Consider the following 16,064-nt stretch of genomic DNA (forward strand, 5'->3'; position numbering starts at 1 on the left):
GCGCCCCGTCTCCTAATAAATAAAATGGAATTGAGAGCCATAACAAACTTTCTTCATCTATGTATGATTCTGTTTGATGAACAAAAGGAGACATGAATTCCATGTATCTGGGATTAATGTAGGATATTAGCTGAGGACATAACACACTGAATTTCCAGGATCATTTGCAGAAATTTGTCTTGCACTGCTTCTATACAGAGTTGTTTTAACAGGTAATTATCTGACAGCATAAATGCCGTGGCATTGTTCCAAACACCCACTTTTTTATGATCTGTGACAAAAAAGGGCTATCAACCCCTTGGCACATTGTACATTCCTTGTTAGATTGGCTTCCTCCTCTTCTTCTACTCCAGAGTTCATTTCTACTGAGTATTGTTTTAATTGCCCATTATGCGATCATTGTTCATGCCTGACAATTGGTGCTTTCTCTACATGTAGATTAGTTGCACAGCCTGCTCTGATGGTGGGAACCCAGAAGCAGTACTATAAATTAAAACAATGATCTAATTACTGAACACAAAACAGGGTTGGCACCCTATTAACAATCTGCAGTTTAGAGTGTTTAGGGCTGCAATAAGCCAATAAATAAAACTTGTTCTCTCCCTTCTGCTGAGAGCAGCCAGTGTAGCAACCAATGGTATTGCTCAGCTTCAGCTTGGTGTTGTGACAAGCTGTTCTGCTGTGCTGTAAGATCTCAGTGCCATCCCCCTCCCCACTTCAAAGAGCTTCACTTTTTTTACACCAGTCCCTGGAAATACCTCCTCCGCTACCTGAAAAGCACAGCACTAAAGGGGTTAAAAAAGCTGCTCTGAAATATGCAGGGAGGAAATCAGACTGAACTGGGGAGGAGAATCACTTCTACAGCACACGCCTTGACAGTAAGTACAGCTCTCAGCTCTCAGATGCAACAAGGCTGGCGGAAGGCAGTGGCCAGCATCACTGGCCACTGACCGCAGCCGGCATCCCTTGGGCTGACTCTGGATAGGGAGGCAATGCAATGGCACCAGTAGACTAGAGGCGTCCTGGGATATGTGACCCTGTTGCTGTGATTCTGCCATCCTGCTCTCATCTTTCCTAGTCACTCAGGGAGGAAGCAAAGGGAGATGCAGTTTGGAAATGAGTGCTGCTAAGGAGGAAAGCCAGTGTCAGACAGCCGCACGAATTGTCACTGACCTATGTCGCCAGAAGAGCCTGCCCCAGCTGGACCTGGAAACCTGCAAAGAATTCCTCCTCTTTCCAGACCTGAGTGGCCCAGAGCCAGGTACAGTATCCCTGTTCCACAGGGAGGACTTTTATCTCTTTGATGTGCATTCAAATTACAGGCTGGGAGAAGCTCCCCCCCGCCCCCCAATAATGTCAGCCTTATGTCAGTGTCCTGTTTAGCACTTTATACCAGCCATTTGTCTCCAAATGCAGGCAGGCAAGTACTGTTTCCTGCAGACACGTATTGCCAGGGAGTCTGAAGAAACCTGTTGAAAACAAGTTCTCTAAGTAATGCAGGAAGAGGAGGGGGAAGGGCAAGTATGTGATATGGGCAGGGATTTGAATTGTCATGATGGAGAAATAAAAACTCTTTCTGGCACCAAAGCTGCACCATAACAAACAACGAACAAACAAGCAAGCAAGCAAAACACCTTGTAACATTTATTGCCGGGTCAAGAGTAAAAAAATATTAAAGAAAACTGGAGTAGGGTGGGGAAAAGCAGTAGACATAGCTCCAGCCTGCTGATAAGGAGAAGAAAAGAGTGAATTTTTTAAATGTACATCTCAGCACACAGGAAAAACAAGAACTGGTCAAGGTTTTGACTCACTGATCAATTTAAATAAGCAGAAATATCATTTACCCCTTAAACTGAACCTAGCTGCTGAGGAAGAAGTAAATAAGGTGTAGTGGCATTGCTTCCAAAAACTAACACCCGAGTTTTAAATGGTGAGATTGGAGCTGCCTTGACTTTCCAAACATTATGGCAAGTTAAAGCAATCAAAGGCTTTCTCTTTCTTTCCATGCCAGACTGTCATATTCTGAGCATGCTTGTTCCCCAGATATAGAAACCTACTTAATAGATGGCTTAAGAGTTACATGGAAAGGCATAGGAGGCTATATCTATTAATAGCTATTAGCCACGATAGCCACGGAATTTTTAGACTATAGACTACGTTTTTCACTCCTGGTGTATTTAGACAAACAATAAAGGCTAACACCTTCATAACAGACTCTGTTTATGAAGTTCCCTGAGGGATCTGACTAGTAGTCTGAATCAGTTAACTTCATCTGGGAGGGCTGCCTTCCGTTCTTAAAGCAACATTTTCCTCGGTGTCTTGAAAATTGTATATAAAAGTGATTACTAGTGCCCATTTACCCCAGGAAATTTCTGTGCCATTTCCAGGTACATCTGGAAGGGGTTTAGCTTGTTGAAGTATTTGTTGTCACAGCACTGGCACATAGACCTGAATCACCTTTGATGTGCCCTTAGGAAAGATTGGTTTCAAAATCAGCTGTAATCGACTGGAGGGCAACAAGGCTGATTCACGAACCGCAAATCTTTATGCAGCTTTATGGCTTATTGTTTCCTCAACAAATATTTCCTCAACAAATAGGTTCCAGGTTTTACTAGAAGTTGAATTCCTGTGATCCCAGGAATGAAGATTAATTTCTCAGACAGGTGTGCTCACACCTTTCCCAGGCTCCAGGTATTCAGGATCCCTTTAGCTATAGTGAGAGATTTGCATTTTACTGATACTGCACTGGGTTTTTTTTCTGCACAGGGGACCTTTCCCCTTCACATTGTATGAGGTAATAACAAATGTGAATCTTGGCATCCAAAACAGGTTCCATCAAGACATGCCATGGTAGAAAACAAGATAAATTTCTGAAACAAGTGTTTTCCGAAGAAGTGTCCACATTGAAGATTTTTTAGGAAAAGTTCATAAACTTTTTATTTCAGAACTGCTCACCTAAACCCATCTTCTCAATATAATTTCAGACTAGTTCTTATCAGGATAGATGTTGTGATTTCAGCAGGAATAATATGGTTGCTGATGTTGATGCTGAAGATAGCTCTTGCTGTACAGCAAGCATTCCTACTGCTGTTCCCAGCACATCACAAACAGTGCCTTGAGTTTGATGAGCTAACCATCAAATGATCATGTGTAGTTTTCTAGTGATGGCTACGAAGTTCATAATTACCCTTCTAGGAATATCAACCTATCCTTGAATACTGGTACCTGAGCCCTCCCATGCACGTGAGTCTATATCATTACTATAGTGTATTCTGGAGAAGAGTCTTTTATATATCAAGGAATTATAAACTGAACCAAGAAGAATTTGCCTAGTGCTAGTTTTTTGCTCACAAACATCAAGATTTGTGTTTTTGTAGAGTATAGAAGGGATATGAAGTCTCAGTAGGTTAGAGAGGAGCCAATTCTGCTAAGAAAAATGTTTTTCTTATGTCATGTATAATTATCTGAGAATGAAACTTGTGAAAGCTGGGTGATATGGAGACTTGCACAGGATCTTAAAAGTATTTGACTCTCATTGGAGAAGTCTGGGATTTGCATAAACAATTAGCTCATATTTTTTGAGTCCAGTTCAGAATCCCCACTGTATTCCCAGTGGCATCATTAGAGAATGATAAGGCCTCTGTACTTCTTTTCATACCTGTAGGCTTATTAACCCCACTCACAAGCTGTGCCCCATCCCCTTGCTTTCATTCAAACCTTACTCTGAGATGCCACTAGCAGGAGATTGCAGCAATATTCCTCTCGTGCCTGGACTGCTGAAAGGGTATCATCCTAATCTCCAGAGATTCTAAGGACCCAACTATATTTTATGTTAAATCCATAGTGCCAGGGATTGGAACCACTGAATGAGTCATAGACTTAAAACTTCTGCTCTCCATGCTCTTTGTTTCAATATTCACCCTGCCCAGCAATATAAATAATAAGAATAAAAAACAGCACTTACATGACTCACAACAGTATTTATTTATTTATTTTATTTTTAAGCCATCTGACTCCTAATGACTCTGGGTGGCTTACAACTAAAACACCAACATATAGAAGAATATAACCCACCAGGGCAGGAACTGCAACACAGTAGGTGTGCTTCCTGGGTCCCGCAAGATTACTTTCTTTAACTGACAGGACCCAGAGTGTACCCACCCTGCTGGATTGAACCAGATGGGCAGAAACGATTGGAGATAAGCAGAGTTCAACAATTAATTAAAAGCAATTACATTAAAGTTTTACCCTCTCATCCACTTTTAAAATCTTGTTATATATCTCCCCACCCACTTTTGAAATGCAGCCTGACATGCCAACCAAAGGCTCATGAAACCATCAGCCCAATAAATGTTGCATATTTCTGTTTTAGATCAAGAGTAGGGAAATTTTTCAGATGGAATATCACATGCACTTGGTATATAGTCCCACATTCAAAAGTAGTAGATCCACTTTTTACTCTTTATTTCATCCATATATACATTCATTTATCCACACATATATTATGTCTCTGCCTCTCTTTCATTAGCTGCCCACACATGCACATGCACATGCATCCTTTTTCCTGCTGCCCAGGTTTTTCTTGAGTATGTGGCATTGGTGGCAAGAGTATGAAGAGAACAATTTATCTTTGTCTTCAATCTAATTTTCTTCAACAATATCAAAGAGGGAGGTGTTCCATAAGTAGCCATCACTTCAAGATCTCTAGGTGTGTTGAGTTGGTGGCTCCTGATAGATGCCCATATTGATTGATTGATTTAAAGGATCTGCCTGTATTTCACAGAGTTCAAGGCAGATTAAAGCAAATAAAGAGCCTTTGTTATAAAGAAATATAAAACAAAAATAAAGTAATAATAAAAATATTTACAATATTAAAACTACAATGTATAAAGAGAAGGAAAGGTTATTAATAAAGTGAATGAGCTTCCCACCGAATGGTGCTCTAGAACCTAAGTACAACCATCAAAAAGGACTCTTCCCTAGTTCCAACCAAACCTGCAAGGGGATCATGGAATATAGTACTTAATATTTTGATTGATTTATTGATTATGTGCCATCAAGTCAGTATGGACTCTTAATGACCGCATAGATACGTAAGACTTTCTCCAGGATGATCTTTCCCCAACCTGGCCCTTTAGGTCTTCCAGTGGTGCAGCCATTGCTGCTGTAATTGAGTTCATTAACCTTGCTGCTGATCTTCCTCTTCTTCTCTTTCCTTCCACCTTTCCCAACATTATGGACTTCTACAGAGAGCTACATCTTCAGATCATGTGCCCCAAATATCATAATTTCATCCTGGCCATTTGTGCCTCAAGTGAGAGCCAGTTTGGTGTAGTGGCTAAGGCTCCAGGCTAGAAACCAGGAGACTGTGATTTCTAGTCCCACCTTAGGTATGAAAACCAGCTGGGTGACTTTGGGCCAGCCACTCTCTCTCAGCCCCTGACATCAGGTTTGAGTGACAAGCTGGTTGGTCAATTCCTGTAGCAACCAATGGATCAACATTTGGTTGATCTGGAAAAAGAATGGGTTTTCCTTTCATCTGCAGGAAAACGCTAGGAAAAAAAATTGTTCCTAAGTGAGAACTTTGGATTGATTTGTTTGATGATCCATTTGTTTATTTTCTTGGCTGTCCATGGTATTTGGGGCCCTGAGTGTGTGAAAGGGCTCATCTCCTGGCTGTGCTAGCAACTGTTGATTTTGATACCTTCCTCGGTTCCTGTGTATTTTAATTTTAGTATTGTTAGTTATAATTATTTTAATTTTATTTTAATATTGTTTGCCACCAGAGTCACTTGTTAAGATGGGCAGCCATACAAATTGATTAAATAAATTAAATAAATAAATTCTCAGGAATCTTCTCCAACACAAAAATAAAAAACCCCATACTCTTTTTATTCTACTTCTTCAAAGTCCATCTTTTGCTTCCATAGAGTGTCACGAGGGAAACAATCGCCTGCACAGTTCTGAACTTTATAGATATAGACACATCACATCATCTGAATCAAAAGTTTTTCTATAATCAATTGATTTGATTCAGATGATGTGATATGTCATTCTCTGATTTCATTCCATGTTCCCCTGGTTCCCTGTTAATGAGGTTCAGGAATTCAAAATAATCTGATACTCTCCTTGAAAATGGTGGGCATATGTTCATGATCATACCATGGAAACTGGCTGGCTTTGTTCTTCTGCTTTAGCTTGAATTGGACTCATACATGAGCAGTTTGTAATCTGTTCCACAGTCAACCCATGCTCACATTGTTGCTGTTATATCCAGATTCTCCCACCTCCTTGTACCAATAATATAATCAATGTGATTTCTGTATACTCCATCTGGTGACATTCATGTATATAGATACTGGTTTTGTTGTTTGAATACTATGTTAGCAATGAAGAAATCACTGAATTGGCAAAAACGGATTGCCAATCTCCTGATGAATTTCTGTTGCCTAGGACATACAGTTCAACTTTTGTTGTTTATTCGTTTAGTCGCTTCCGACTCTTCGTGACTTCATGGACCAGCCCACGCCAGAGCTTCCTGTCGGTCGTCAACACCCCCAGCTCCCCCAGGGACGAGTCCGTCACCTCTAGAATATCATCCATCCATCTTGCCCTTGGTCGGCCCCTCTTCCTTTTGCCTTCCACTCTCCCTAGCATCAGCATCTTCTCCAGGGTGTCCCGTCTTCTCATTATGTGGCCAAAGTATTTCAGTTTTGCCTTTAATATCATTCCCTCAAGTGAGCAGTCTGGCTTTATTTCCTGGAGGATGGACTGGTTGGATCTTCTTGCAGTCCAAGGCACTCTCAGAATTTTCCTCCAACACCACAGTTCAAAAGCATCGATCTTCCTTCGCTCAGCCTTCCTTATGGTCCAGCTCTCGCAGCCATATGTTACTACAGGGAACACCATTGCTTTAACTATGCGGACCTTTGTTGTCAGTGTGATGTCTCTGCTCTTAACTATTTTATTGAGATTTGTCATTGCTCTTCTTCCAAGGATTAAGCGTCTTCTGATTTCCTGACTGCAGTCAGCATCTGCAGTAATCTTTGCACCTAGGAATACAAAGTCTTTCACTGCTTCTACATTTTCTCCCTCTATTTGCCAGTTATCAATCAAGCTGGTTGCCATAATCTTGGTTTTTTTGAGGTTTAGCTGCAAGCCAGCTTTTGCACTTTCTTCTTTCACCTTCATCATAAGGCTCCTCAGTTCCTCTTCACTTTCAGCCATCAAAGTGATATCATCTGCATATCTGAGATTGTTAATGTTTCTTCCAGAGATTTTAACTCCAGCCTTGGATTCCTCAAGGCCAGCTTGTCGCATGATGTGTTCTGCATACAAGTTGAATAGGTAGGGTGAGAGTATACAGCCCTGCCGTACTCCTTTCCCAATCTTAATCCAGTCCGTTGTTCCGTGGTCTGTTCTTACTGTTGCTACTTGGTCGTTATACAGATTCTTCAGGAGGCATACAAGATGACTTGGTATCCCCATACCACTAAGAACTTGCCACAATTTGTTATGGTCCACACAGTCAAAGGCTTTAGAATAGTCAATACAGTTCAACTATGGACTGCATCAATTCCTTCTTAATATTTCCAACTTCGGCATTCCAGTCTCTGACAACAAGCAGCACATTTTGCTTGCATGTTCTGTCAATTTCAGATTGAACTTGACCATAAAACTTATCAGCCTCCTCTTCTTCTGCATCAGTGGTTGGAGCATAAACTTGAACAAGTGTTATATTAAAGGGCTGTCTGTGAAGTCTTATTAATATTATTCAGTTACTGACTGCACTGTACTCAAGTGCTGTCTTTGCTATACCCTTCCTACAGAAGCAAAGCTGTTCATTCTTTGTTTTTCATGTCATCTTTCATAGTGTTTACTACTCATGTCCTGAATAGTAAACTGTATAATCTTCTGAATGAAGTGTCTATTCCAGTCCATTTCAATTTGCTGAAGCCTGAGATGTCAAAGTGTAGTAGATTTATTGTATTTTTCACTGTATTCAGTTTTCCTATGTTCCATGTTCTCATGTAATTCCCTCTTTGCAGCTTCAGTTTTTCTTTTCCTGCATAGCAACATCACCAACCAGACATCCCAACATCTTTAATCTAGCTATGTCATAAACACCATTACTACTGTACTCAGAAATACCCTGATCTCTTCCTCAGTAAAACATTGAGAGCCATCTGATCTGAGGGCGCCATCATCTGGCACTATATCCTCAGTCACTTTATATTGTCTATTCCTGTGGTTTTCGTGGTAAAATACAGAAATAGTTTATGATCGCCTTCTCCCATGCAGTATGACATGCTGCCATTGCCATTGCAATTAAGGTTACCATCTTCAGTCAGCATCTTCTTATATTGTTGCTGCCTGACATTGGTGCCTGCTTGCTTTAGCTGGGTCACTTGGATGAGCTTCATGGCTTGGGTGACTCTGCTGGGAGTATATACTCTTGGAATACACTCCCAGGGTTCTTCCCAGAACACTTCCCACTACTGCCACCAAGATGGGACAACACAGCAGGACTTGAGAGGGAGTACTTAATATAAATTCAGTCCCACTACTTCCTAATTGCTTTTCAGCAATGTTTCAACAGTACTAAAGGTCTTCAGCATAGAAACAAACACAGACATTTCTTCATTTATCTTTAGTATGTAGAGTTCTCTTCTATAACCTGAAATGTTTATCTCCAGCATAAATTGGGATGTTGCTCCGACATCACTTGAAAGGGGACCAAGCCTCTTGTTCCCATTCCATCAAAATCCATATACAAATGAAAATGTCAAATATAGTCAAGTGCCAACTATTTTCTTCCATAGCTGATTGTTCTGTTGTTAAAATAAATTTATTTCATCTATAAAAGAGTACATCAGTGAATATAATATCCTGGCTGTTTACAAAAAATAAATTAAGGGTCTATGCTATGTTGAAATATTTTTTTTGTACCTGGACTACAGATAAAATAAGTTGTTGCCCCAAAATTATTCTTTTCTTGCTTGTTTATAGTATGTCAATTGAGGTAGGAGTTTTATAGTTCATGTATATTAACCTACTAATTTTATATTAATATTTTAGGAGTTACTAAAATGTTCACTTTAAGTATAGTAATACATACCTTTGAAGTTATTTGTTAGAAGTATCTGAGTTCATAATCTGTAAAGATGTCTGTTAGTTATCCCCAGAATTATAAAGCTGGGATTGAATAGGATATTATAACTTCTGATTTCTTAACATTGGTTTCCATTAGTCCTTAACAAAGGAATAAACTAAAAAAATTATAAAAAGTGATCTGTTTAATGAAGATATGGCCAGGAATATTGTCATGGTCTAATGCAAGACAGGAATAAAAGTAATATATCACTGCACATTCTTTATGCAGCCTTGTGAACATTGTCTTTGCTTTTTAATACTGTGGTTGAGAGTGAAATGGGGCATGTGCTTAATCCTTTTTCCACCCACAGTTTTCGTGTTCCAGATAACTCCGCCTCCCAGCTTCTCTCCCATTTTAAGTGTATTGTGAGTTTTAAACACGTATTATAAACCAACCGCACAATAACATTCAAAACAAGTACGAGTAAGTGGGTTTGTTATAATGTTTGTTTTCATTTGGAGGGGCCTATCCAAAGGAGAAATAGCATGTGGTGTTAGCTCAACACCTACTCTTTCTACTGGAACTCAAAATGGATGTATGTGGGAGGAGCAGAGCTATCTTGCAAACATCTTAAGATAGACTTTGGCTAGAATAGGGAGAACCAACCTGTGGGCTTCTAAATGTTGCTTGATTAATGCTCTCAGAGTTCCTAATAACTGGCCGTGCTTCAAGTTAGGCTTTGTAACTCAGTGGCCTCTTCATGCTCTTTGACCTTAAGCATTAAGATAAATAACGTTTCTTTGCATGGTCACCAAACCTTCTCCTCCACCATGGGCACTGGAAAAAAGTAATGGGAATGTGTCATGAACACAACATGTGACTTTGTATGCTTCCAAACAATCTGTGGTTGTTGTGGTCTAGAAACTAAAGCTGTTCTTCTCATGGGATTTTTATATTACATATAATCCAGTGGATTGTTTAATTGGGGGAGGGAAAAGAGGAACTGACTTTTTTATCTAAAATATATCATTTCAGCCTTATCAGTTGTTTGGATTCATGGCCTACAGAGTTATAAAACCTTTGCATCCTTCTGAACAGAAGTGAAAATACACTTGAGTCTCCAGGGGCCATTGAACTAAAAAGGAGGATACATACAGTTGAATAACTTGGATAGCCTACTTTCTTCTTTCCAGTTCCTGATAATCTGGCTTCAGGCTAAGAAGAATACAGGGAGACTCCCACAGGCGAATATTGATGATCCTGGAATGCCTGGCTGCACAACTGAGCCAGCAGGGCAGAATGAGAATATTTGTATAATGAGACAAATGCAACCAATGGAAATTTCTTGGCACCTTTGCTATGATGATAAGAGGCTTCCTTCCATGAAGGCCTAATGCTTTCCTATGTTATCTGAGCCTCCACATAGCATATTTCCCACCAGCAATTTACCATGTAGAACAGCTGGCAGGCAATCAGTCTTAAGTTTGCATTTGCTGCCAACATAGTAAAGCAGAAAGGGAAGCAAACTAGAGTGGAGCAAGTCAGGATGTTTTAAATATGGTAAAATGTTCTGCACAAGAAAGGACCAAGGCTAGACTTAAGTGACTGCATAGCTAAAGTTGGGCAACTCTTCACATGCCTAACTTTCAATCTGAAGTTTGGTCTCAGGCCCCTGGAAGTGGTGGTATGGATCTATGGTTGTGTTGGTGAATGTACCATTCTTTAAATTGAACTTCCCCCCAACCTCCTCCCAGGTGAATCACAAATTGCTGTTTTCAATATGCAGTCTTATTTTCAAAAAGAAGCCCTACAGATTTGGAAAAACGTAATGTTTTTAAAAAAAAAAAACTAGGGACTTTTTGTATTTAAAAAAATGCAAATAAAAACATTCTATGCAGCACTAACAGATTGTGATGTGTCTCCAGCTATCTTTCTGCTTCTACTGCATGAAATCTTGGGATATTTCTCTCTCATTCTCTCACCTTTTTTTAATACCAAAAATGCTCTTTCATTGTCACATAATTTGGGGAAAAAATAATCTCAAAATAGATATTTAAATATGACTTTTCTATTTAAATAAAGATTTCCATAACATAATTTACAAATTTAAAGCTATGGTCCTTGCAACATTTGGAGAAGTACAAAATTAGGTGAATAGCCAAATTCTATAATCCACACTTTAATAAGAGTTATAAGGGATCAATTCATTTTCTTCCAAAATTCACAAAGATTAAATTCCTTAGTCATCCATACTCAGTTATTATGTTTGCCTTGCCATTTTCATTCTCCTTTTGTTTTTATCCATTGAGATAAAAAAATCATTGCCTATTCACCATCTCTGTTTTCTTAGATCATTCACTTTTTATATTTATTAATTTTGAGTTTTATCTTGTGGGCTTTTCTACCCAAATGGAATGATATGTGTGATAAATGTATTAGAAACATGTGATAAATGTATGAAAAATAAAAATTGGTAAGTGGAGGAGGATTTACATATTTATAAATTTACATATATATAATAGAATTGCACAGGGGGAGGGTCAAGATAGTGGTTGCAACTGTAATTGAAGCCCACCCCTTTTTTTACATGTATTGCATAATCAAATAGTCATGACCACCATCTCTTCTGACATCCCACCTCCCTGGCAGACAACTCCTGATTAAGCAGCATTCCAGGGTGTTACCTGATGTCCCAGTCAAAGATGGGGAAAAAATACAAAAGGTACTTCAGTACTATATATTCAACAGCTTAATAGACTTTGAGTGTTTTCTTCTAGCAGGGATGTCCCACCTGAGGTCCCAAAGCTGCATGCAGCCCTTCCAAGCCTTGGCCATGGTTCCTAGAGCTTCTCCAAATGTTGCTGCCAAATTTTCATGTTTAATATGACAGAAGCACATGGGAAATACTTCAGCAAAGGATTGTTACCTTGTCGTGGTGCTGGAGCTTGAGCAACTCAATGATGCCATGAGCTAAACCGTGAAGGGTCACCCAAGACAGGAAGGTCATGACAGACAGCTCAGACTAAATGCGATCCCTGGGGAAGGTAATGGCAACCCACCCCAGTATTCTTGCCGTGAAAACTAAATGGATCAGTACAACCAGAGATATGTCGGTATACCATCGGAAGATGAGACCCCCAGGTCGGAAGATGGTCAAAATGCTACTGGGGAGGAACAGAGGATGAGTTCAACTAGCCCCAGACGTGATGACGCAGCTAGCTCAAAGCCGAAAGGACCGCTAGCGGCCGACAGTGCTGGTGGTGAACGGCGAATCTGATGTTCTAAGGATCAACACACCATTGGAACCTGGAATGTAAAATCTATGAGCCAGGGCAAATTGGATGTGGTTATTGGTGAGATGTTGTCATGTTCACCATTCCAGTGTTTGTCTACATCGTAACGGTTCGCTTGCCAAGGTGCTGATACGTGTCCGGGCTGGGAGGGTGCTGCTGAGAGCCTTGTACAGGAGACGTGCTGATCTGTGCCTGGTGGAATGTGTTTAGGCTATCTCTGAAATGTGAAGGTCTTTTTGCCCGTTGATCAGCAGAGCTTGTTAGGAGCACCTGGGAATGTGGGGCGAACTGTATGTGAGGGAGGGGGTGGGCTGTTCTTTGCAAAGACGCTATTTAGTTTGAGTTTAGGTGCGCTTTTCTCATTCTCAGCTTTTTACCTGTTTGCACTCTTGTCTAAATAAATCCAGAACCTGAATTGTCATTTTGAGTCTGAGAGTTTTATTTAAGATAAGGCAATCATCACAGATGTCAAGATTAAAGGTAGACATTTTGGGCGTCAGTGAACTGAAATGGACTGGAATGGGCCACTTCACATCAAATGACCACCAGGTCTACTACTGTGGACAAGAGGACCACAGAAGAAATGGAGTAGCCTTCATAATTAATAGTCAAGTGGCTAAAGCAGTGCTTGGATACAATCCAAAAAATGATAGAATGATCTCAATTCGAATTCAGGGCAAGCCATCTGACATCACAGTGATCCAAATATACGCCCCAACCACAGATGCTGAAGAAGCTGAAGTAGAGCAGTTCTATGAGGATCTGCAGCACCTACTGGACAACACGCCTAAAAGAGATGTTATTTTCATCACAGGAGACTGGAATGCTAAGGTGGGCAGTCAAATGACACCTGGAATTACAGGTAAGCATGGCCTGGGAGAACAAAACGAAGCAGGACATAGGCTGATAGAATTTTGCCAAGACAACTCACTCTGCATAACAAACACTCTCTTCCAACAACCTAAGAGATGGCTTTATACATGGACTTCCCCAGATGGACAACACCGAAATCAGATTGACTATATCCTTTGCAGCCAAAGATGGCGGACATCTATACAGTCGGTAAAAACAAGACCTGGAGATTACTGCAGATGCTGATTGCAGTCAGGAAATCAGAAGACGCTTAATCCTTGGGAGAAGAGCAATGACAAATCTCGATAAAATAGTTAAGAGCAGAGACATCACACTGACAACAAAGGTCCACATAGTTAAAGCAATGGTGTTCCCCATAGTAACATATGGCTGCGAGAGCTGGACCATAAGGAAGGCTGAGAGAAGGAAGATCGATGCTTTTGAACTGTGGTGTTGGAGGGAAATTCTGAGAGTGCCTTGGACTGCAAGAAGATCAAACCAGTCCATCCTCCAGGAAATAAAGCCAGACTGCTCACTTGAGAGAATGATATTAAAGGCAAAACTGAAATACTTTGGCCACATAATGAGAAGACAGGACACCCTGGAGCAGATGCTGATGCTAGGGAGATTGGAGGGCAAAAGGAAGAGGGGCCGACCAAGGGCAAGGTGGATGGATGATATTCTAGAGGTGACGGACTCGTCCCTGGGGGAGCTGGGGGTGTTGACGACCGACAGGAAGCTCTGGCGTGGGCTGGTCCACGAAGTCACAAAGAGTCGGAAGCGACTAAACGAATAAACAACAACACATGGGAAATAATTGTTTTAACTCTCCTTAATCCCTTAAATTCATATTCAATTTGATTAAGTTTTAATGTTGACTGGCACCATCCATTTCTTTGTCCCCTCTCTCTCCTACTTATAGGAGAGAGGCTCTCCTTTATCAGGCTGAAGAGGTTATAACTCTGGAGGGGTTTCTGCTTGGGGGTTCAAAATGTGAAGATGGCAGCTGTGACCATGCGATCAAAGCCCCCCTCTTTTTTATACGTGTCTTGAACGGAACACTAAAAAAAGAGGTGAGGATTTGCTGATGTAGTTTCAGCTGCCATCCTGACTCCCCCCTTCCCCCAGTAACCTTGTTCTTAGAAGTTTGGGGGAGGTGAGAGCAGGTGAGAGGTCCAGAGATCAAATTTTGCAAGCTGTGGTTACTTGAATCCATCCATTCAAGGAAAAGATAAGAGGGAAAACAAGCAGGTTAAAATGCCTTTGCTGCAATGCAGGTGAAGAAGACATTCTGTCTACTGTTTGTTAAAACACAAAAAGCAAAGGGCATCCATTGGGAATGTTACAGTAACAGGTACTGAGCTAAATCCATACTGCTATCTTGTGGCATCCACTGACATATAAGTGGGGAGACCAAGAACTCCAGGAAGTATTGAGCATGGATTGCCAAGCTGCCTCTTTCAGGAATAACAAGACGCCTCTGATATCAGGCTGCCCAAAAGACAAATGACAGATGCATCCTGGTGATCTGTTATCAGCTGTGTGTGGTTAATTATGCCATTCAGTGGCCACATCAGTATTTACTTGGGTTAGATGGCACTGTATCCATTCATGTAGGGAAAAATGTTTTAGACATCAGAACTCATCCTTTGCACTCTTTACAGTTGTAATGTGATATTTAAAATAAATGATTTTCTAAAAAATATATACTTTTTAATTTTCTTTTCAAAGCATACCAAGTACTGACAGATTAGAGGGAATACTCGTAGCAGCGTTCAAGAATATTGTTAATAATGTTAACTGCTCGTACTGTACTTCTTTTGGTATTATTTTTATGTAATAAAATTGCTAGGACTACTACTCATTCATTCATTCATTCATTCGTTCATTCATTCATTCATTCATTCATGTTTTCCCTTTAAAAATGCACTACATGGATGTAAGCCAATCCAGATAACATAAATTGGATAGCATAAAGCCAGAGAAATATATGCATATACCTGGATAAGTAGCATCTGGAAAAACTAAGCATCCCTATTGCTTTTTCCACCAACCAACATTCATCCAAAGTAGCTTTCAATTATTTCCATTTTACAGATGAAAGGATAGAAAACTGATTATTGGATCCATGGCTGAAAAATAATGGTTTGAGTGTAATATCCTCCCCTTCTCTCATCCTCCCCTTCTCTCATCTTTGTTTTTATCAGCTGGAAATTCTATCAGACAAATTTTAAGGGAGCCATGATCTCATACCTGCACATTTAAAAAATCAATTTGTTGTGTATTCCTGCTTTACTGAACAATTGTGCAGCTTACAATTTGCAGTGGAAATAGTAGCTGTTGGGCTTGTTTAAGTTCACGCATAGCAATTTGTCAGTGATGCAGATAACAGTCAGTTTGTGAATAAAATGAGTCAGACTTCACTACTTCATGAAAGCTTGCAAAATACCCACCCAGTGATAAACTTTGGACTGTTAGTTTTTTTAAAAAGGGTTAATGCCCTAATGGAGCAGCAGCATCTGGCAGGTCTCTGCTTAATGGGCTACCTGTTGTGGTGAAGATAGGATTGACTGCATCTCCAATAGCAATGGGTACTGAGCCATTTCACTCCTGGTGTTTGATATATTTGGGGCAAATCTATTAAACAACGGATAAATCAGAAAGGTTCTTCAGTTTCTGAACACATTGATCTTTAGGAATTTGCAAGCCTCATCAAACTCATCACAGCAATTTAAAGTGCTGAACTGGCATTTCTGAATAAGGAGTAAATTGAGCAGAAGGTACCAGATGAAGATAGCCAGATGAAGGTACCAGATTTAATATTA

General features: G+C 40.2%; 1 protein-coding gene across 2 annotated transcripts in view; it reads left to right on the plus strand.

Moving 5' to 3' along the window:
* The first annotated feature begins 764 nt into the window (after positions 1–764).
* SYT6 (synaptotagmin 6) overlaps positions 765–16,064 on the plus strand; it is a 176,196-nt gene continuing 160,896 nt past the window's right edge. The window contains exons 1-2 of one of the 2 annotated variants that reach the window (XM_063297393.1): positions 765–878; positions 1,079–1,261. In XM_063297393.1, coding sequence (XP_063153463.1) covers positions 1,117–1,261 — 145 coding nt within the window. In that variant the 5' untranslated portion in view covers positions 765–878; positions 1,079–1,116. Of the gene's footprint in view, positions 879–914; positions 1,262–16,064 lie in introns of those variants that run through there. The other variant, XM_063297394.1, reaches the window with a different exon arrangement.

This window comes from Candoia aspera, chromosome 3, assembly GCF_035149785.1.
Source record: "Candoia aspera isolate rCanAsp1 chromosome 3, rCanAsp1.hap2, whole genome shotgun sequence".
In the NCBI taxonomy this organism is placed as follows: domain Eukaryota; kingdom Metazoa; phylum Chordata; class Lepidosauria; order Squamata; family Boidae; genus Candoia; species Candoia aspera.